General features: G+C 36.2%; 1 protein-coding gene across 1 annotated transcript; it reads right to left on the reverse strand.

Moving 5' to 3' along the window:
* Positions 1 to 33: 33 nt before the first annotated feature.
* On the reverse strand, positions 34 to 19,242 carry LOC110369614 (probable chitinase 2). Its single transcript, XM_049842995.2, has 9 exons — positions 19,003 to 19,242; positions 9,780 to 9,944; positions 5,375 to 5,570; positions 5,095 to 5,191; positions 4,593 to 4,808; positions 3,899 to 4,093; positions 3,312 to 3,445; positions 2,624 to 2,796; positions 34 to 1,840 (listed from the first exon to the last, which is right to left on the reverse strand). Exons 1-9 carry the CDS (start codon positions 19,064 to 19,066, stop codon positions 1,566 to 1,568), a joined length of 1,515 nt encoding a protein of 504 aa, XP_049698952.2. The 5' UTR covers positions 19,067 to 19,242; the 3' UTR covers positions 34 to 1,565.
* Between the last annotated feature and the right edge of the window lie 1,430 nt (positions 19,243 to 20,672).

Here is a 20,672-nt window from a genome sequence, read left to right on the forward strand (position 1 = left end):
TTAGAAGATTTTTTTGCAATAAAACTACGCAAATCTGTCATAACATATTTTATTTTATAAACGTACAAAACACAAAATATAAAAATAAAATGAGTATTTAATACATAAAATCTTTGATATAGGATGTCGCTATCCGACTTTAAAAAAAAGATAAGTAATACACAATTTAGTTTTTACAAAGATTAATTATACAGGGTTACTGGTAAGTAGACCGCATCCTTTCAGGAGGTGATAGTATAGGTCAATACGGACAAATTTGACCCTGGGATACACTGGGCAAAAGTTGACCCGTTTCAAGATAATCGAATTTCAAGATCTTTTCTTTACAAGTCGTCTAGGTACACGAATACATTTTTATTATTAGTTTAAGTCTCGTTTTTGCGGATTTTTGTGTGTTTTGTGCCTTTTTGGATAGCTAGATAGATGTAGATGTTTTTTAAGTATTCTGCACAAAAAAATGAAGAGTAACATTTTTGAGAAAATAACTACAAAAAAAGTAATTGCTGTTCGCTATAATTTCCTCTGTGATTTGTACAGTTTTATAGTTTGTTATTATGAAGTGATTCATCTTCTATCCAAAAACACACAAAAATCTACAAAAAAGAGACTTTTGACTAATAATGAAAATTTATACGTGTACCTAGACGACTGATCTTGAACTTCGATTATCTTGAAACGGGTTAACTTTTGCCCAGTATATCCCAGGGTCAAATTTGTCCATATTGACCTATACTATCACCTCCTGAAAGGATGCGGTCTACTTACCAGTAACCCTGTATAAAAAAATCACACAAAATAAAAAATATCAAGTACTTATCATTAAAATTACGTTTAAAAATATTTCTTATTGTTATATTTACATGAAATGTTTTACTTATTAAGTATTTAAGTACAAAAAATCGTGGCAGTGTTCCAATTACCTTCCAAGTTTTTATTCAAAAAGTCAAATACATTTTGTAATTGAAAATGCTAAAAATTCATCATAATGTAAGTCCACTTAATAACTTACTTAATAACTTACGTAGGATAAAAGAGTTAAGCACAGTTACATCTATCCATGTTTAAAAATACAATACCTACACAAATTGTGTTTTTAATCTGTAAACCCTAACGGCCGAATACTGAAACGCTATGTACATTTTTTTTGTGTTACTTACCTACGTTTATTGTATCTCTGACACGGTTAAGTAGCGTTTGAGTATTTAGCAGTAAAATGAGCATTATTTATATTTATAATGTTATTTTTTGAGACCATCTACATTCTTAACACGGAGTATCTACATATAAATCACGCATCACAAAACCATTTTAAATTCCTTTATTAAAATCTGTTATCTCATTTTTCTAATTTATTACCGCAAAAAAACTTGTATTACATTTCATAAATAAAAACTTCAAAAAGCAGTTTATTTATCGTTTAAAAATAATCCGTTTTACAACATTCGTAAACTGAACTGTTGAATTCGTTCAATGGTTCAAAAAATAATAAAACAGATGCAATTGTATTTTTTTTTCTCAACACTCCATTCCCATCCCTACTCCATGCCACATAGGAACTAAAAAAACTACAAATTCAACACAAAAGCTACAGACAATACTACACAAACTACACTGCTTTGCAAAAAACTACTGGCACCTTTATCATCATCAGTTTTCACTACATTATGTTCTTGGAGTCGTTTTACTTCGTCCATGATGCGTTTTTCTTCGACAGCTAGTGTAATTGCATCGTTAATGGTTTGCATCAGTGCGTAATTGGTGTATTTTGGTTGGGGTAGACGGAGATGCAATTTGTCGTCTTGAATTACGTAGGCTGGACCTTTGGAGCCTACGAGGGTTACTGTGGAAATGAAAGTTGGTTAGAAATTATCTTGAAAGTATTTTTTTTGTAATAGTTTAGTTTTATGAGGGTTAGTGAGTTTTCTCCAGTCAAATTTTAATGTACCTAAATGTGCATGTTTGATGTTTGATGATGAAATGAGATAAGGGTGTCGGTAATGCGTATATAAATGAAGATAATACCTGTATTTTTTATGTAGGTATTTTAGATATTTTAAATACATATGACTAAAGCTTTTTATAAGCTTTATATAACCGTCGAATTTTGTCGTTTTGTTACATCAAATAAATCTATCCCCTTTAGAATGCGAAAAACAGAACAGTTACTAAGTATATTAAAACCGGTTTAATAAAAATATCGTACGACAATAATAGAAAATACTTAATCATCTTTTTTCCCGAGAATTTGTATAGGTAAGTGTCGTAATTAATTCTGCCTGGAGCAAGAGAATTGCTAAGATTGTTATTTTATTTCTATGGAAAGATTTGTTTGAGGAAAAGTAATCAAACGTTGTACCTATGTTTAGTATCTTTAACCTAATTTATAAAGGCACCATTCAGGGAGGAAATGTATATTTTTGTAGCTCTATTTAATTAAAAGTACTAGGTGTTCCCCGCAGTTTCGTTCATTTTCCGAGGGAATCACTTTCAACAACCCGGCTTCTCAAGCTCTCAATTTCATTTATATCGGTTCAGTAGTTTTATAACCCGTAACAAACCGACAGAGTCACTTCTGTACTTATAATACAAGTCAGGATTATTTTAAACCTCAAAATCGACTCACCATCAGGTATATGCAAGTTCTCCACAGCCTTCTTGACGACAGGGTCATAGACCATACGCTTGTGTCTCTCCACGAAGTCGATGTACGCGTCAGTCTCGTTACAGTTGCCTTTGAAATCATCTGTGTCGATAGACCATACCATCACGCCGCCCAGGCCTTTGTCGATCGCCATTCTGTGGAGAAAAAATGAGTTTTTTAAAGTATGTAATAGGATTATCATCCAAAAAATGGGAAACTCTTTCTTCGTTTTGGGAACTCGGCTAAAAATGGGGAAAATTTTCTTTGCAAATTGATTATAGGGTAAGTCTAAGGGTCCATATAAAATCTACATCATCTGCCTAGCTTCTTCCCAACCACTTTGGGGTCGGCTTCCAGTCTAATCAGATACAGAGTACCAGTGCTTTACAAAGAAAGACTGCATATCTGATCATCTCAACCCAGATACGCCTTGCCAAGATCGGTTGTCAGACTTTCTGGCTTCTGACAATCCATCAATTTATCGTGCCTTCCGAAAACGTCCGAAAATTATGTACGATCGATAGTATGGTAGTTTCATCGCAGTCCATCCATACCCAAGTTTTAGCGGATAGAATGACAAACATACATCCATATATCTTTACAAACTTAATTAATAGTAGGATACTTAAGACCTATAACAAAAGTAAAAAGCTAACCAAACAATACTTACTGGACTTTAATAGCAATAGATCGTCCGTTATCAAAAGCTATAACTTTCTCTCCGTCTCTAATGTACGGTGTGGATGTCTGCTCATGCCAGTGGTACACCCAAGGAGATGACTTGTTTGTTGTTTGTACGCAAATCTGGAAATATGGGAGATTATTTTCAGTCGTTTGTTGTAAAGGTTTTATTTTATTGTTTATCGGTAAAGTTTGAAGGTGTTTGGGAGGTAAATGGAAGGTAAGGTTTCAGTCATTATAAGGTAAAACAATAAGATATTGTAGACTCATGCCCATGATTGATTGTCAGTTTATTTTGAAGAATAATAAATCCAATCAAAATGTAGTCGATCTAATACTGGCCGGATACCTGGCCAGACACCTGGATTTATTATGAGCCCGATCAAATTATCGGGCGACAGATAAGTTTGCAAAACACAAACTCTGTCTTCTCGTATTCAAACATTCTGGTCCCAGGATCAGTCAGGAGGGATGTTGAATTTTACAAAAGTGATACATAAAGGGCTTCAGAAACAACATTACCTCAAAAAAAGGCAGTCAAGAATAATATTCAAACTTAAAACTAAAAACCCTTACCTCATTATACCCCATAAATCCAGCTTCACCAGTATAAGGACCCTTGAACCCGTTCTCCCTCACTGGCGTCTTCCCGTACTCCAAGACCCTGGTCGCAGGGTCTGTCAGGAGGAACGTTCTCCCGTACATGGGTAACCCTAGCACCATCTTGTAGGGACTCACGCCGTGTGAGAGTAGGTATTCTACTGTCCATTCCTGAAATAAGTACAGTTATTTATAAAAGGTTCCATTCGTAAAAAGTTGAAAAAGTAAGAGATGTTTTATGGGTGATAAAAGTACTTCCAAACATTAGAAATTAAAAGAAAGCCACATCGCTTAAATCTGCAATGGGATTCTAAATACGAATTTTTTATGCAGTTTTGTATAACAAAATTCTGACAAAACAGCTAACGACTGAAGGAATCTGTTGACAGAATAGGTAGGTAGCTAAAAACTTTGAAATGGCTGAGCAAATTTTGACACAACACATATAAGAACCAGCATCGGGGAATTAACCGAAAAAGTACTCCGACGTACCCAGTATAAGTCGGTGATGAGAAAGAATATTTGGGTATTCAATGGTTTGTTATGGTTACTCTATGGTTTATGTATACAAACAATTTATTTTTAATTATTTAGCTGACCCATTTTCTCATTCCTTCCATATTATATCTGTACCAGTCTCCTTAAAACCAAAAATAACCCCAAAACTCACCACACTAAGCGTGTCATTTTCGCCAATCCCCTTCATGGGCGCATTGGCACCTAATACTCGGTCCCAAGTGCCGTGGTAGTCGTAACACATCATATGTATCAGGTCGAGGTAGCGGCTCAACTTGGCCAGATCGTAGGCTGTCTCCATTGTCGTCTTGCCGGCTCCTAACGCTGCTGTGAGGATGTAGCCGTATGGCTCGAAGGCTTCGCTTAGTTCCTGGAAGAGAGAATTGTAATGTAATATGTGGTGTGTGATAATTGGACCATTTTTGGGAGTAAATGAAAAACGTCAATTAAAGAAAAAATTACATTGAGTGAAAGTAAAATTCAAAGGTGGTGAATGTGTAGGATGCGTTATACCAAAAGAAAATATGCAGGTCAACTTGCTTGAGCACCTGTTCTCTGTTTTTATTCGTCGGTTAGTGATCGATTTCCAAATGTTTTCATAACTCGTCGTACGGCAAAGTCACGCAATACACCTAGTATAATAAATTAAATATTACCTTTACAAGAAGTACGAAGTTTTCTCTGTCGTAAGGTTTCCCGTCCCTCTTTGTGGGGTACTCCCAATCCAAATCCAGACCATCAAACTTGTAGTTACTGTAAAACACAATCAAATGAATTGTTCCTAAATTCGATCAGAAGTTTTGGCGAGAAAACCAAACAGATAGACAGAGTTACTTTCACATTTATAATATTAAGTACGGATTTCATGTCTTATTTAGTAAGAAATCCAATTCAAGGTGATTCTAAACAAAGAAGAAAGACTGAAGGAAGACTTACTTCAACATCAACATCACGCTTTTAATAAAAGCAGCCCGCGTCTCTGGCTTGCTAGCCATATTGGAGTACCGAGGGGACCCCTCGTTCCAGCCTCCTATAGCGAGGGTCACCTTCAAGTGAGGGTACTTCTGTTTAAGCCCCACCAGCCGTTTGTAACCAGCCTTGCCATAGTCCGTCTCCAAGTCTTGCCAGGGATCTGGAAATAGAACAGAAACATGTTAATTCTCATGGGTGTCTTAAAAAGGGGTATTGGGTTGCCCGGGTAACTGGGTTGAGGAGGTCAGATATGCAGTCGCTCTGTGTAGGATACTGGTTCTCAGCTGCATTCTGTTAGATTACCTGTTTACCAACAAAGGTACATAATACGGTACGCAGTAAAGTATTCGGTATTGAGACTGGAAGCCGACTCCAACATTATATAATTATAATATGCACACTATTTGGAGAGCCTTTAGTGAAACAGTGAAAACTTCTAAAAAATCCTTTGCCATATAAAAAAACTAACTTGTGCTGTACGATATCTAATGTAACTTATTCATTTTCAAAACGCATGGTGTTTTTGTCGGTTCTTCTCCATACTGACATTTAAGTTCTTTTTCTGTGTAAACTCAAGTATATACACAAAAGAAATCGTGGTAATTACAAAGAAAGCATAATCCACTGCATTAAGACAATTAGTACATAATTATAATTTGTCTTAATGCACGCGATCCATAAGGGGCGATGAACTAACGCAAGCAAGTTGCGTTTTCATGACGCGATATTAACAGTTAGAGCTCCCATATATTACAAAATTAAATTTAATAAAACACATTGGATAATAACGTCGGGTTTCACACACGGTCGGTTAGCCCCATGGTAAGTTATTGATTAATTTGTGTTATGGGTGCTAACTAACTGATAAACTTCATATAGCTACATATGTACCTATACATTTATAAATAGATATTGTAACACCCAGACCACGGCCAACACGAATGCTCATCACGCAAATGTCGACCGAACTGGGAATCCAACCCGGGAACTCAGGTAAATGGGATGTGGTGAAGGCTCGGCGTTTTGGGAACTGTCTTTTGTAAAAATCTTAATAGTAAGAGATCCCACACATTTCAAAATAAACTGAATTAGTGTTGCTAGGGAGTTTTTTGCGCTGATTCTTCTTCCCAGCAAAAACACATAGGAAGTGGTGAAGCCCACCCATTTTGGGGATAGTCATTTGTTTTTCACGTTCAAAAAATGCTGATTTGCAGCCAAATAGCACCTGCCCCTTAGGGCCGAAGGTGTTGCGGGTTTGTTCAAAAGAGTTACCGCGGCCTACATAAAAGGCTCCAGAAGAAACATGGTGGGATTTAGTCCGTAAGAGTCTGACACTCCCTTACTCTGCACCCAAAGCTGAATGGTCTATTGACGATACTCCCACCAAAAATAAGGTGTGAATAAATAAATGGTTTAAAGTTTTCTGGTTTCACGGAAGGTTGTATTGTATAAATATATATATGTCGGAGAGCCATCAGGATGGCTGGCACTATCGTCCGACATCAGGTAGGGTAATCGAGCAAAGAGATAACTCGAACAGAACTCAACACTCAAGAACGTTTATTCAAATTATTAAGAACAAAAGACAACCCCCAAAACGCCCGCCCTTCGCCACTTCCTATGTGTTTTGGCTTGGGGAGAAGAAGTGGCGGAACAAACTCCCCAGCAACACATGTCTGTCTGTTAGGTTAGAAGAACCTTTACATTTGAATCTACAACGGTACTACAACGCTAGGCAATAACACTAGGTACACTAGCCGTGACGTAAGTAACGCGACGACTCCAACGAACACTCGATGAAGACTCGACCAAGACTCAACCGAGAGTGAACTAAGACTGAGCTCCGCGGACGCCACGCTGACCGCCACGACTCCGCCAAGCGCGCCAAATTGTTGATTCACCGAAAACGCCACCAGAGGGCGCGCTTGCGGCTCGTTCAGTGACCTTACTATTGACTATCTCCGACACGGCCATAACTGACATACACACGTCCTCGTGTGGCTACACATTGTACCTGGTGACAGAAGAAAACAAAACTGGAGTAAGTTTTCAGCTCGGCCTACCTGACTAGGTACACGAGTAGGAATGACAAAATAATTTTAAACAAAATAGAAACGAAATATTTAGAAAGAATGCCACAATCTTAAAATCAATCGAAATCAGATCACACAATCTCGAATCAATGCACCATGTAAATGATCCAGACAGACCTAAGTCAATCAGGAATCGATAGGCTCCAGTGCTTCTCACTGGGCGTGTCAAAGATGAAAAATGATCAGTCCTTCTCACTGATATGATTTAGAATGATCAGTCCTTCTGACTGATATGATTTAGAATGATCAGTCCTTCTCACTGATATGATTTAGAATGATCAGTCCTTCTGACTGATATGATTTAGAATGATCAGTCCTTCTGACTGATATGATTTAGAATGATCAGTCCTTCTGACTGATATGATTTAGAATGATCAGTCCTTCTGACTGATATGATTTAGAATGATCAGTCCTTCTGACTGATATGATTTAGAATGATCAGTCCTTCTGACTGATAAGTTGTCACAATGACGATATCTTTGACACAAGCATTCCAGTCCTTCTCACTGGAACACTCCTAGGGTCTACCCAAGGGATATCAGTCCTTCTCACTGATATGGTAAGGTAGGAATTGCATCTGAACAATAAACTTTGCAATGGAATTAGTAGCATTAACTTGAAATAAAATCAGCGAAATCAATTCGCACAAAATCAGTCACAATTATCAGTCAGATACAATTATCATGCGTGCACTAATTAGAGTTCGATGAAGTACCTTCGCATGGGTCATCGACCTCCAAATCAACAGCAACTAAATCTAATTCAGTTGGAATCTCAGCTTGGGGCATCCTTCTAATGCGATCATGGGCATACTCGTAGGTTCTATTAAGAGTTAAAGATTTCAAAACATAGCGATCGCCTTCAAGTAACTCAAGAATTTAAAATGGCCCTTTAAACTTAGGGTCAAGTTTAACTGGATTGCGCTCTTAATTTTTTTTATTAAAACTAGGTCACCAACTAGGACATCAACGAGACAGATTGCCTCTCAAGGTTATTAGTGTCTTACGACAATTAATCACAAAAATAAACCAAAAATGGATCGGTCTCACCGGGTTTCCACTCAACGTGCGTGACGATGCACACATCGCTATAGCGCGCATTACAGCGACTTTCGCGAACGTGAAGCGACGGAGATGCACGAGCACCAACACTCCGAACTCACGATAACACACGACACGTTGGGCTCCTGGCAGCTGGCATGCTCCATTCAACGTCGTAATTTTCTCGCCGAATTGCACAATAACCACCGTCATTGTTGAAACATGAAAACAAAGACAAATTCGGTTAATTTTCTAACATACCTTCAATAACTAGCTTGACATTTAACAATGGAAACCGATACCATTACCATAACCGTGGTTACCATACTTGTACCTTCGCTGAAATTCTTAATTCAAATTATCGACGTTCCATTTTTTTTTTGTTAGTGGGTAGAAATTTATCTTTGCGTTCCGAATTCTTAACACATGTGGGCATTCGGATTGCATCCCACTTCTGATGTCGGAGAGCCATCAGGATGGCTGGCACTATCGTCCGACATCAGGTAGGGTAATCGAGCAAAGAGATAACTCGAACAGAACTCAACACTCAAGAACGTTTATTCAAATTATTAAGAACAAAAGACAACCCCCAAAACGCCCGCCCTTCGCCACTTCCTATGTGTTTTGGCTTGGGGAGAAGAAGTGGCGGAACAAACTCCCCAGCAACACATGTCTGTCTGTTAGGTTAGAAGAACCTTTACATTTGAATCTACAACGGTACTACAACGCTAGGCAATAACACTAGGTACACTAGCCGTGACGTAAGTAACGCGACGACTCCAACGAACACTCGATGAAGACTCGACCAAGACTCAACCGAGAGTGAACTAAGACTGAGCTCCGCGGACGCCACGCTGACCGCCACGACTCCGCCAAGCGCGCCAAATTGTTGATTCACCGAAAACGCCACCAGAGGGCGCGCTTGCGGCTCGTTCAGTGACCTTACTATTGACTATCTCCGACATATATATATATATTTATTATATTTTATTTGTTATTGTTTTATGTATTAATATTATATATACATAGTGCACCAAAACTACCTGCGATATGGTTATGTCCTTTTTTACAATCCATCCAAAGGTTGTCTGTAAGAGATCGCTTTTAGCGATAAGACCGCCCATTGTGTCACCGACTTCAAAATGTTTGTTTGTTCTTGTTATTTTTTTTAATTGGTGTGCATAATAAAGAATATATCTATCTATCTATCTATCTATCTATCTATTGTGTACTTACCAAGGCTCTTAATAGTATTGGTAGTCTCGTTCAGCCCAGCGAAGGAGTAGACCAGATGGGTGCAGAGAGACGGCTCCAGGTCTTCTAAGCTGAACTTGCCAGGGTCTGGCCGGTAGACCGCCCATGTCGCTATGTAGCATACCACCTTTTTGTCGTGTTTTGGTCCTGCAAAGAAAAAGAAAGGTCTGTGAATGAAAAGAGGAATGTTCTGAAATCAACGAGTTATTTTTTGAGGGTGCTGTGTTTGGTTTTTTCAATAAACATAATTTAAGTTAACTTTGAATTTTTGGCTTTGACCTGACTTTGAATACTAAACGTGTTTGCTTTATGTTTTTGTTGAAAAAGAGGAAAATAAACTGTTTTAAAGAATATGGAACTTGAAATTCTGGATTACATTCTATTTTTTTCTGACTTGAATACAATGTTGTTTGAATGTTATAAACGACCTATGACGTTTAAAGAATTTGCATTAGGTCCATATTAATTTAAGCTTATTTAGCTTTTTGAGTTTTGAGAATATCCTACACCAAATCGAATCAGTATGTGAATGTTACACCCCTATATTTTTGAAAAGCTTTCAAAGCTTGAAAAGAAAGTTACATTGCATAAACTTAAAGCAGATTTTTAAAACAGCTGATCAGAGCTCACACTTCGTCCCCAAGTCAATATAAAGTTTTCGCGCCAATAACCGGCAATAAAGATGTTTGATCTATTCAGTACACGAAGATATTTGGTTGATGAAGCTGTTCCAAAGGACACGAGTTGAAGGTGAACTAGTAGCATGCTTTACTATCAACATGGGGTATCACATGGTTGTGTTAGAATATGTGTATTTTAGTATATTAAAGCCGGCTTTTCACTATTGGATGTACTATTGTATCGCTCGTCATACATTTGACACTGTGCTACCTCAATATATTACATAACAAACTATAAATATTTTTTCAAAATGTATGACGAGCGATAAAATATTATATCTCAGGATCTAATACATATTACATTATATCCCATAGTGAAAAGCCGGCATGATGGACTGGAAAAATATTTTTCCCAACGAGGTAGCTGCAAGTTTAATCATCATCAAATTAAAAGAAATACCTTAATTTTAGGCCACATTGACCCATAGACCTTAAACTCTAACATACATTATCTAGACACACGGCAGTGTGTCCGCCAAGTTCGAGCAAAAAAAGCGACACACCGGCCGTTATATAGGTACAAAACTTGTTAGTATATAGAATCTTGTATCTGATGCTCTATGAGTTTTGACCCATAATGAGTACTTGTCTGTCTAACAAGGGACCAAGTTAACCTACTTGTAGATAATTCTATACGTATAATGTCGTTGTAATAATACTGGTATACATATGGTCAACATTTAAGTTACGACAGAACCATACAATAGGTGAAGAAAGTAGTAAATAACGCACGTTTTGAGGAAAATCGTCGTCATGATATCATTTAAAATACCCGCACAAACAGTTGACAATCTAAGCTCCATTTACCTGCACATTTAGGGCGAGTCAACTCGACTCCAAATACAGTTAAACGAGTAACTGTCGCGTAAAACAATAGATAAAAATCGTTACAGTTCGGTCAATTAACCACGGGAAGCCACTGTCATTATTTATTTATTAGATACTTAGTTCTAACTGTCATCTGTTTTAACTGAACTTGATACTGTCTATTGCTGTAATGATAGACTAGCCCCCGTCCGCATTGGGCTATTAAACAGTGAAATAATCCTCAGACGAACGCATTGAAATAGCCAAAGTCTTCAGCTTTACAATATAAATAGGTAAAAGGTAAATACCCTATATTTATTCTGGTACATACCTACTTATCAAGTTTCAACAAAATCAATTAATTCGTTTTTTCTTTTATATACAAACTGACACATTTCTAGTATTAGTTGGATCTGATTGATTTTTAACCCAATTTCACCTATGATCTCTTTTAACTATCTTTGGGTACTAATATTTGGGTATGCTTGGTTTGTTTGTATGTAACCTAAAGGCTCCGTCACTACTTAACCTCTTTAAAAAAAAACACAGTTGGAACGTTACACTCTTCCCGAGTAACATAGACTACATTTTATCCGGGTACGGGCAGTAGTTAACAGAGAACGCCGATGAAATCGTGGAAAAACGGCTAGTCTTTAAGAATGATTAACTGGCTTACACAATAGTTAGGCAGGTTAAGTTTGAAAACAATACGTTCTGTGAAAAATGTTACTAAACTTCTCGAGTATCTGAGCATCTTTCATAACACTGACGCAGACTCGAGCTAGGTATTACAAACAACGGTTAACGATAACTGACTAATGTTATGTTTAACTGCGGTTAACGTTAACTAACTAATGTTATATTAAATAGTTAATTATTGAATCTATTAAGGTAAATATTTGTAGCGGAAGAGTCCAGTTTATTGTTTGTTTAATTAAGATATTAGTGATGAAGTCAATTTTGCAATGATAGTTGTGGTTGGTGTTTAAGACGCCACTTTGTTAACCGACTTCAAAAGAGAAGGCTTCCCTTTCTTTGGCTGTAGTTAACCCAGTGTCAAGGGAACTACCTCGCGTAGATCCAAGATAGAAATAGTACATACGTACAGTCAACTGCAGGTCAGTGGTAACAGTTTTATAGGAAAATCGTACTTATTACTATTGAGTTAAGGGGCATGACAGTTACCACTGATGTGCGGTCTACCGTACCGTACAATGATTTAAGCATATTTCTTAAAACGATTTTAGACTAACGGATTACCCGTGTTTCGTGGGATCTACCGAGATAAAATATAGTTGATGTTCTTCGGGTGTAACTTACCAACAGCGGAAGAATTTTCAGCAAATTGATTCAGTAGCTTCGAAGCCTTTAAAAGCCACGTAAAAACAAACCAATAATGATACATTTTTATATAGTATAGATAGATTTTAATACAGTTTTTGTCGAGATATAAAACCGTTATAGATTTTTTAACAGGTCTCATTCAAACCAAACTTCTTAAAATTTTGTTAATTCTGTCTATAAATACCTACATAAACTCCTAGGCTATAAATTAAAACGGTCGTTACCACCTGTTCCATAAAACCAGTTTACTTAATAAGTCTACATCAATTTCTGCTAACGTATCTTAAACATTGCAAATTATTTTCCTGTGGAATAATCTTTATTGTGGTATGAAACGAGTTTGAGTATTTCAATACATTTAGATATTTTTAGGTTTGTTTCCTCGAACGCACTTATCTCAAGAACCATAGGGCCGATTTGTAAAATTCTTGCAGTGTTCGATAAGCCATTTATCGGGTTTTTTTATCCGAGTGCTAGGACTAGTCAGGAGACGCGGGTGGAACGGCTACCATAAGCTATACCTACTTTCTGTATAACTAAGTATTTTTGCACTTATTGGTTTGGTATCAATATAAAAGACTTTGAATATTATTGAAGCCAATTTTAAACAGGTTTTACCTTAATGATACTTAATTATGAGTCTTGGAGGAAAATAATAATCAAAACTAATGAAATAAATACGAAAATTACTGTCTGGAGTTTCTCACAAATTGTGGTTTTGTGTTTGATACCTATACAGTTGAACCTACCTATTATATTTATAGAAGGAAAATATGATATACATATTTATATGTAAATGTCTGTCTGTTACCTACCAATACTTATCGAGAAAAGTTACATAAACTTTCTTGGTACATAGTGGGCACCAAAATTATTTAAAGCCAAACCAAAATTACCAAAGTCATTATATCATACTTCATATACTTTCTCAGGAGTCTAGACTAGACTGTTTAACTAAGGCACCCATATTGGACAAAGAGGCATGGGTATTTTCGCATTTATATTATTAGTAAGGATGAGGAGTAAGGATGTAAGGATGAGGTTCATTCGGAGCAAAATCCCATATTGTATGAGTCATATTAAATTTTATGTTATTTTCAAAATGTTAATGCACAAAGGCTTTCTGTGGCGTGAGTCATTCGGTGACTCGCTGTAAGTACCTGCCCATACCCCTAGTCCGTACTATACTTAATATAAAATCTATCTACACTAATACATATACATAATAAAGAGTTAAAGAGGAATCATGTTTTTGTTTGTTTGTACCAAAAACTGGGTGTAGTTCCGAAACTCCGATTTGAAAAAAATATTTTTCTGTTGACAAGCTACACTCTTCCCGAGTAGTATAGGCTGTATTTTATCCCGAAACGGACAGAAGTTCCCACGGGATGCGTGTGTAACCACAGGAAGTCAGCTAATGCACAATACTTTTTACCCAGGTACATAAATAAGTTCCTTAAAAAAATACAGGAAAATCCAAATAGCATAAATACGAAGTAAAATTTCACTTCGAACAATAACAATACAACGCGATGCCTCGTTGTAACGTACTGGCGCGGGAATGCCACTAGCGTGCCAGCTACTTTCTCGTAGATAAGTAAGTAAGTATTAGCAATTGTTACCGGCAGGTCATTATGTTTTACCGTTTTTCTATTGCGGTTATATTGACAGTTTTGTGTGGTATTTTGTACATTATAGGTGCATTTATCAGGTTTTGTAAAATAAGAAAAAATGTTAGGTATATCGGTAGTTTTTTTTTCGGTACATTACCAAGTGACAGCGATGAGGACCAGTTTTTTGACGCTCCTTATTACTTTTAAGCTGTATATACCTACATAAGATTATTTTTAGGTTCTTTTAAATATGTGTAAAAAATGTCATATTATTATAAGTGTTTTAAGTCAAATATCATGATTTTAAGGTTATATACCTTCTCGTTATTGAGACCTTCTTTGAGGAAATTTTTGCAGACTTAAAATCTTATATTTAGCCTCCCTGTTTGTTGGTTACAAAAAGGCTGAATCAATTGTAAGTATATAGAGATAGATTGGACCGATGCATCTTGCTCAGACATCGGTGTCCAAGATATGTAGGTATACCTACTGAAGAAGGACATAATACCTAAGAAAAGTTGCAGTGGTAGTTGCACAACCTGGAATCGCGCATACGTAATATAGAGACATCTATAAAAATGATAAAGTTCATCATCATCTGCCAAGCCTTTTCTCAAAAAAAGTAAAACGACGCTTGACACCACAAAATATATGGGATTTTTGTCACAACACAGTCAAACGTCTGTTAATCTTTTTTATAATAATAATATCATTATTATTTATTTATTTTCCCTAAACGGGAACATCTTAGTAAGTCGATGTCTAGCCAAACGCAGTGGGGCGAATCTTTACTCGCGCGAGCTAGGTCATTGACCCCTATCCTTTCTCTGAGCAGTTGACTCAGAACTTAAGTAAACTGTGTTTATAAAAACTAGTGTTTTTATATTGTCTAGTTGCAATTCGACCTTCTGGGTTTCTTCTTCAAATAATACAATTTTAATTAAGTAGGTATGAAAATATACTTTTTTTGTAAGACAAACTCAGTGATTCTTAATCATGGATGCTCTAGCTTTCATCATCATTCATCATCATCATTTCAATTGACTGTGACAAAAAGTTTTTTGCCATCTCCCTACCTCTTCTCTCTTCTTTATATCAAATTCAGTCCCAATTACTTAACCCGTTTTAGACTAACACCTATAAAGATAAACAAACACACTTATTTACTTGAAAACCTAGGTGAGTATTTTCTAAGGTGTTACTTTCTACGCTCAAAATTCGTCCCTTTTCCTTAAATCACCTATGCCAATCTAAAGAAGCATACCATTCTACAGAAAGCGATACTTTTTTGAACTATCCTTCAACTATCCCTATAACTACCAAAATCTACTTAAGTATGCATACCATAAACTCATTTGACGTTTAGTCCCCGTATATCGTATACCAGGGTCCACAAAGTTAAGCAATTTTGACCTTGGGATTGTGTTTCTATTACACATAGAGTACCCGCACATTGACTAAATAGTTGACCCAATGGTTGACAAAAATATGTTTAATAGAAAATCTAGTTTCCAATAAAGGTTTTCAGCCTTTCTTATACAAGCTGGATACCTGATCTTTGTAATGTGCGGTCCTATCATTCATCTTCATACTGATTTATGAGCTCAAGCAAACTATCGGCTGACTAAAAGTTTGCAATGTTCGGGAGGTCTTAGTCTCCGTATATTGCTTGCCAGGGTCCACAAAGTTAAGCAATTTTGACCTTGGTATTGTGTGTCTAATACACAGACTATTAGATGCCGTAGACAGATGCAACTAGTTTTGCTACGTGATAAGAATTTTTATTGTCATTTTTGGTTGAAAAATGAAGCGGTTATAAATGACTTATGACTGAGATTTATTTAATTATATAAACACTAACTGTTTATTCAATATCCCTGCGGTTTGTGTCACTAGGGAATAGTAAGGTTTCAAAACAGTGAAAAAAGTTTATAAACAAGATGATTCCTCTTTGTCATTTTAGTATAGATTTTTTGTTTCAAGTGGTATTTGTAGTGTTTATATATAGTATTGTATATCTCAAAATTCAACAAAACAGATAATGATACAAATCCAATTGTTTTCTTCTTTTCGATGCATCATATTGTGTAACTGATTATGCAATTATTTTCATTGATGCATTGTTAATTTTTAGAAAACAACTACTGATATCATCAAGAAATCCTTGCAGAGTCTTTTCCCAACTAGGTACGTTGTGGTCGGCTTCCAGTATAATTGAATGCAGCTGAGTACCAGTGTTTTAAAATTTTTTAGCTACTGCCTATCTGATCTCTTCAGTCCAGTTACCAGGGCAACCCGATACCCCTTGGTAGGACTGACAAAGATATTAAAATGACAGTCGGGAACCACCAATTGCCGACCGAAACACAGTCATTGTTACTTGCCTGACCTGGAATCGAACCCACCTTCATACCTGAGAGGTTGGTTCTTTACCCACTAGGCCACTAAAGGTAGGATAACAATAACTATTGTAGAGCTACTTAACCAACGAGTCGGTCAAACCTTTTTACATTATTTTAATTTACAATTCAGGTCATGAACGGGGGCCTTGAAATATTTTATTATGAAAGCAGACTGTTTGGAAACGGTCAACGGAACTTGCCTTAAGAATATTTGCATCCTTACTTAATATAAACGCGAAAGTAACTGTTTATCTGTTATGGATTTTTGAAGCAGGTAGATCTATTGTCAGCCTCAGCGGCTGTTCTCTAAGAAGATCAGCCAGCTGGGCAGGACATATTATATTGAGTGCACAAGCATTTGCGCAGACACAGGTGCACTCACTATTTCTTCACTCTCATAGCCCGATGGGACGGCAATTCGACACGACCGGAGGGAGATTCCACAAAACCGACATTTACTTGCTCTCCGATGCCCAATGCATCAATTACCAACTTCCAGATTTCGGGTTGCATTGTGAGAGTTTCTAACCCACGAATAGATTTCGGCTCGATTACTTTAATCATGAGCCTGCATCAATCATTTCTACCACTCACCGGTTCGTATTTAAAACCTGTCTAACTAACATTTAGGTACATAATTGGGCTAAGTAGGTTGTTCCATGACCTTTGATATTCAGCCAAAAGGTTGACAAAGATAGTTGTAACGAACTAACTTTGACTACCTATTTGGTGCGTTCTTACCCTGTTAACCTTAGGGTATGTTGCACATTTAACTACAAGGATATCCAAACGAAAGCCAGCCGTATACTCACCGCCTATTTGTCAAATCGGCATTTTGACATCTTCAAACGGTTCGCTTAAATGGTGCCCTCCACTGTAAACACATAGGTATTTCAACAAAATCTGTTCAATTTTTACAATGTGTGACAACTTAATAAACAGACGTATAAATAACTTGACCTTCATATTAACGATATTTTAAGAATTATATTTAAAACTGAGGCTCACATTAAGAAGGACACTTATTATAGAGAAAACCTTAACAAGTTCAACATTCTTTAGTATTACGAAATCGTTTGTGGCTCGTTCAAATCAACAGACGAAAACTTGTTGTGTTGTGTGTATATTGTCTGGTGGAGTGTTTACTTTGGTAGAGTAAACAGTCTAGTACTAGCCGTAGAATACTATCATCCAGTACTAGGTACTAATATTGTCATCTATAATAATGATTAGGTACCTATACTATTATAAAGTTTTAAACATATACACAAAACCAGTTCAATTCTTATTAATATCAATACGAAAGAGCTACTTTATCCGTATGAGTGATGTCAAAAAAATGGGACCACAGGGTATAGCGAGTTCCTAATAACTTGACCTCTCAAAACCGTTTATCTGTTTATCGCTAAAAATAACCGTTTATGATAACCTTTTTTAAATCGCAATACCAAATTGAGCCATATTTCAAGGCCATAAAAGTCAACTCGGTGATTTTGTTAAAAGGAGTAGGCGTTTATTGAGTTCAAAAGAGAATACAAATATACATACACCTACGCTTTCTGTAAGTTTATTTAAGGTTCGCTCTGATTATTGAACTCAAAATACTTGTCTTTTTACAAACGAAATATTCAAAAACTTTCCTCCACTGGTACAGAAAAAAAATATCAAAGGAAAGTAAGACTCTTTTCCTAGCTATAAAACAACACAAGTAATATATAAAATCGATATTAATTCAAAAAAATAAATACTACGTACATTTACAACCCGTGGTATATCTACTCTACCATGCTAGTAGCACTAGACTTAAATATGAGTGTAAACAGGTCATAATCCGGGAAAGCGGGCTAAGAAGAAAAAGTAGACCATTGAGTCTTAGTGACACGCTAACTTCATTTCTACATATTTCTCGTGTTTAGACTAATATAAAATCAAGAAATATATACTTGTATATTTTGAAATATACATTTTTTAAATAACGCTTTTATAAATGCACGTAAAAATCACTACAAGACTTTTCTAACAAGTCCAAACACAGCTATGATACGATGTTCTATCATGAAGTTCCAGTTCATATCTTCCGGCTCCATCATCAGATCGGTTCGACAGTACCATATTATTGTATTGTCATCAGAACTACATACAACTGCCAATTTTATTGACGCTACGATTTTAGGAAGATGCTTAAATTAGTTACCTTAGAATCCATTACATAGTTATATGTATTCAGGTGTTTGAAAAAAATATAAGCGTGTTAAAATGTCTTCTGATACTAAAGGTATTGTTAAATTAACACTCAAAACACGCAATATGGCGGCCAAAAACGAGTTTTATATAAAATTTAAAAACTCCTTTCACTTACCTCCCAAGGTTTGTCCGCAAACCGACACGACAGTCGTAACAAAGAATAAACATAAAACTTTCATTTTTAACAAACAAACACTTATTTATTATCACAGAAAACTAATATTTTTTAACTTTAAAGTTATTTTTCTAACTTTTTGAAGACGTTTTATTGAGTTTCTTTTTTAAAATTCAAATTTCACAGCAATGGCGCGACGCATGCGCGCTCGCGGTTTAAGGTGAGTGGGGTGGCGGTGTTACCAGATTATAATGTTGAAAGTACACGTTTGTAAGTATTTAAAAATGACAAATATTTTTACGCGCCGTTGTATGTATGTATTGTTATATTTATTTTATGCTTAAAATATTTACTTTATTGAGTAAAACTGGCAATTCTTTGTCGTGTCTTTGTCTTATGTATTTTTCTAACATTTTATGACACAAAAGACTTATTTTATGAAACTACAAGCTGTTTCTCGCAGTTTCACCCGCGTCCACCCAAACAGCGAAATATTTTTTCAAATACGTTAATGAACCTATTTATTTACAGTACTTTCGCGGCCATAATTGTTTAATATTTTTTTAAGTATGCAATTATAGAAATCAGGGACAGTAAACCAAAGTATCCAAGTCTTAACATAACCTGAAATATATGTAGCAGGTATTTATTTTATTTCTTTTATTCAAAATAATTAATTTAAATTTATTTCCCCGTTTTAAGGCAGAACGCCTTGACTTGGCAACTCTAGCACAGGCAGTACTCGATCACGTCAAACAAAAACAGTCTGTAAAAAGTTCAATCAAAATTCGAACTTAACTCTTAGTTTTTAAGACTCAAAATGCAATGTTTTCAAACGTTACGTTCACAAAGCTACTATGCAGGTAATTAAAAAGAAGTCTAATTACAAATTACTTCATTGAAATAATTATTTAATGATTGTGATTAATGAACATGCCAATTATATTAATTAGTCAGCTATGGACATAGAAAATGTAAAATATGGGTTTCTAGTTAAAGATAAAGATTGTTTATTTGTCCAAAATAACAACGGTTCAAAGATGCGAAAAGTATGTTTATTAAAATGTTTGTAATCACGAGAACTCGATTTAAATACTCATCTCCTACGTTTATTCGCATTTAGTTGCTGATGGTTTTGTCGTAGCAAAAATAGTAACTACCGTACGGGGTTAAGAGTTCGGTTCTCAGACCAAGTCAAACCACTTTATGGGATTTTAGGAACTTGCACAAAGCAGTCCGAAGTCTGGAAGTTATCAGTCTTACACCCCCGTGCCTGGGAGGGCACGTGTCGCCGGCGTCCCCGAATGCTACTCAGTAGCAGTCGTTGTTACAATTCCACCGTCAGAGGCCGTCAGGCGGATTTGGGTAAACCCTGACCCTAGGGCTTATTAAGTTAGGTGACAAAGTGATTTCGGCGCAACCCGAGAATTGAACCAGAGACTTCTTACACAGCATAGTACCATTGAGGCAGTTTTCGTGATGGTAAAGACTAATATTTCTGTAGATTTATCTGCGTTGTGTTGTTAAAACTGACCGTTACCTCGAGCCGGCATAATGTCAAAGTCTGTAGTCTGTGGTCACAGCAGTCGGTTGAGGAAATACGGTCGAATGATCATTTTGGAACTCTTTTTTGTTTTTATTCATGCTTTACCCTTTATGGGCTAGACTGG

Source organism: Helicoverpa armigera, chromosome 27 (assembly GCF_030705265.1).
Source record: "Helicoverpa armigera isolate CAAS_96S chromosome 27, ASM3070526v1, whole genome shotgun sequence".
Lineage (NCBI taxonomy): Eukaryota > Metazoa > Arthropoda > Insecta > Lepidoptera > Noctuidae > Helicoverpa > Helicoverpa armigera.

What these genes read in the sequence shown, in the direction of transcription:
- LOC110369614 (XM_049842995.2), bottom strand. Translation starts at nt 19,066, where the DNA reads ATGAAAGTTTTATGTTTATTCTTTGTTACGACTGTCGTGTCGGTTTGC. An exon ending in ACTTCGTACTTCTTGTAAAG is followed by an intron (nt 4,809 to 5,094) that starts GTAATATTTAAT and finishes TCTCTCTTCCAG; the next exon opens with GAACTAAGCGAAGCCTTCGA. An exon ending in GATTTATGGGGTATAATGAG is followed by an intron (nt 3,446 to 3,898) that starts GTAAGGGTTTTT and finishes CCATATTTCCAG; the next exon opens with ATTTGCGTACAAACAACAAA.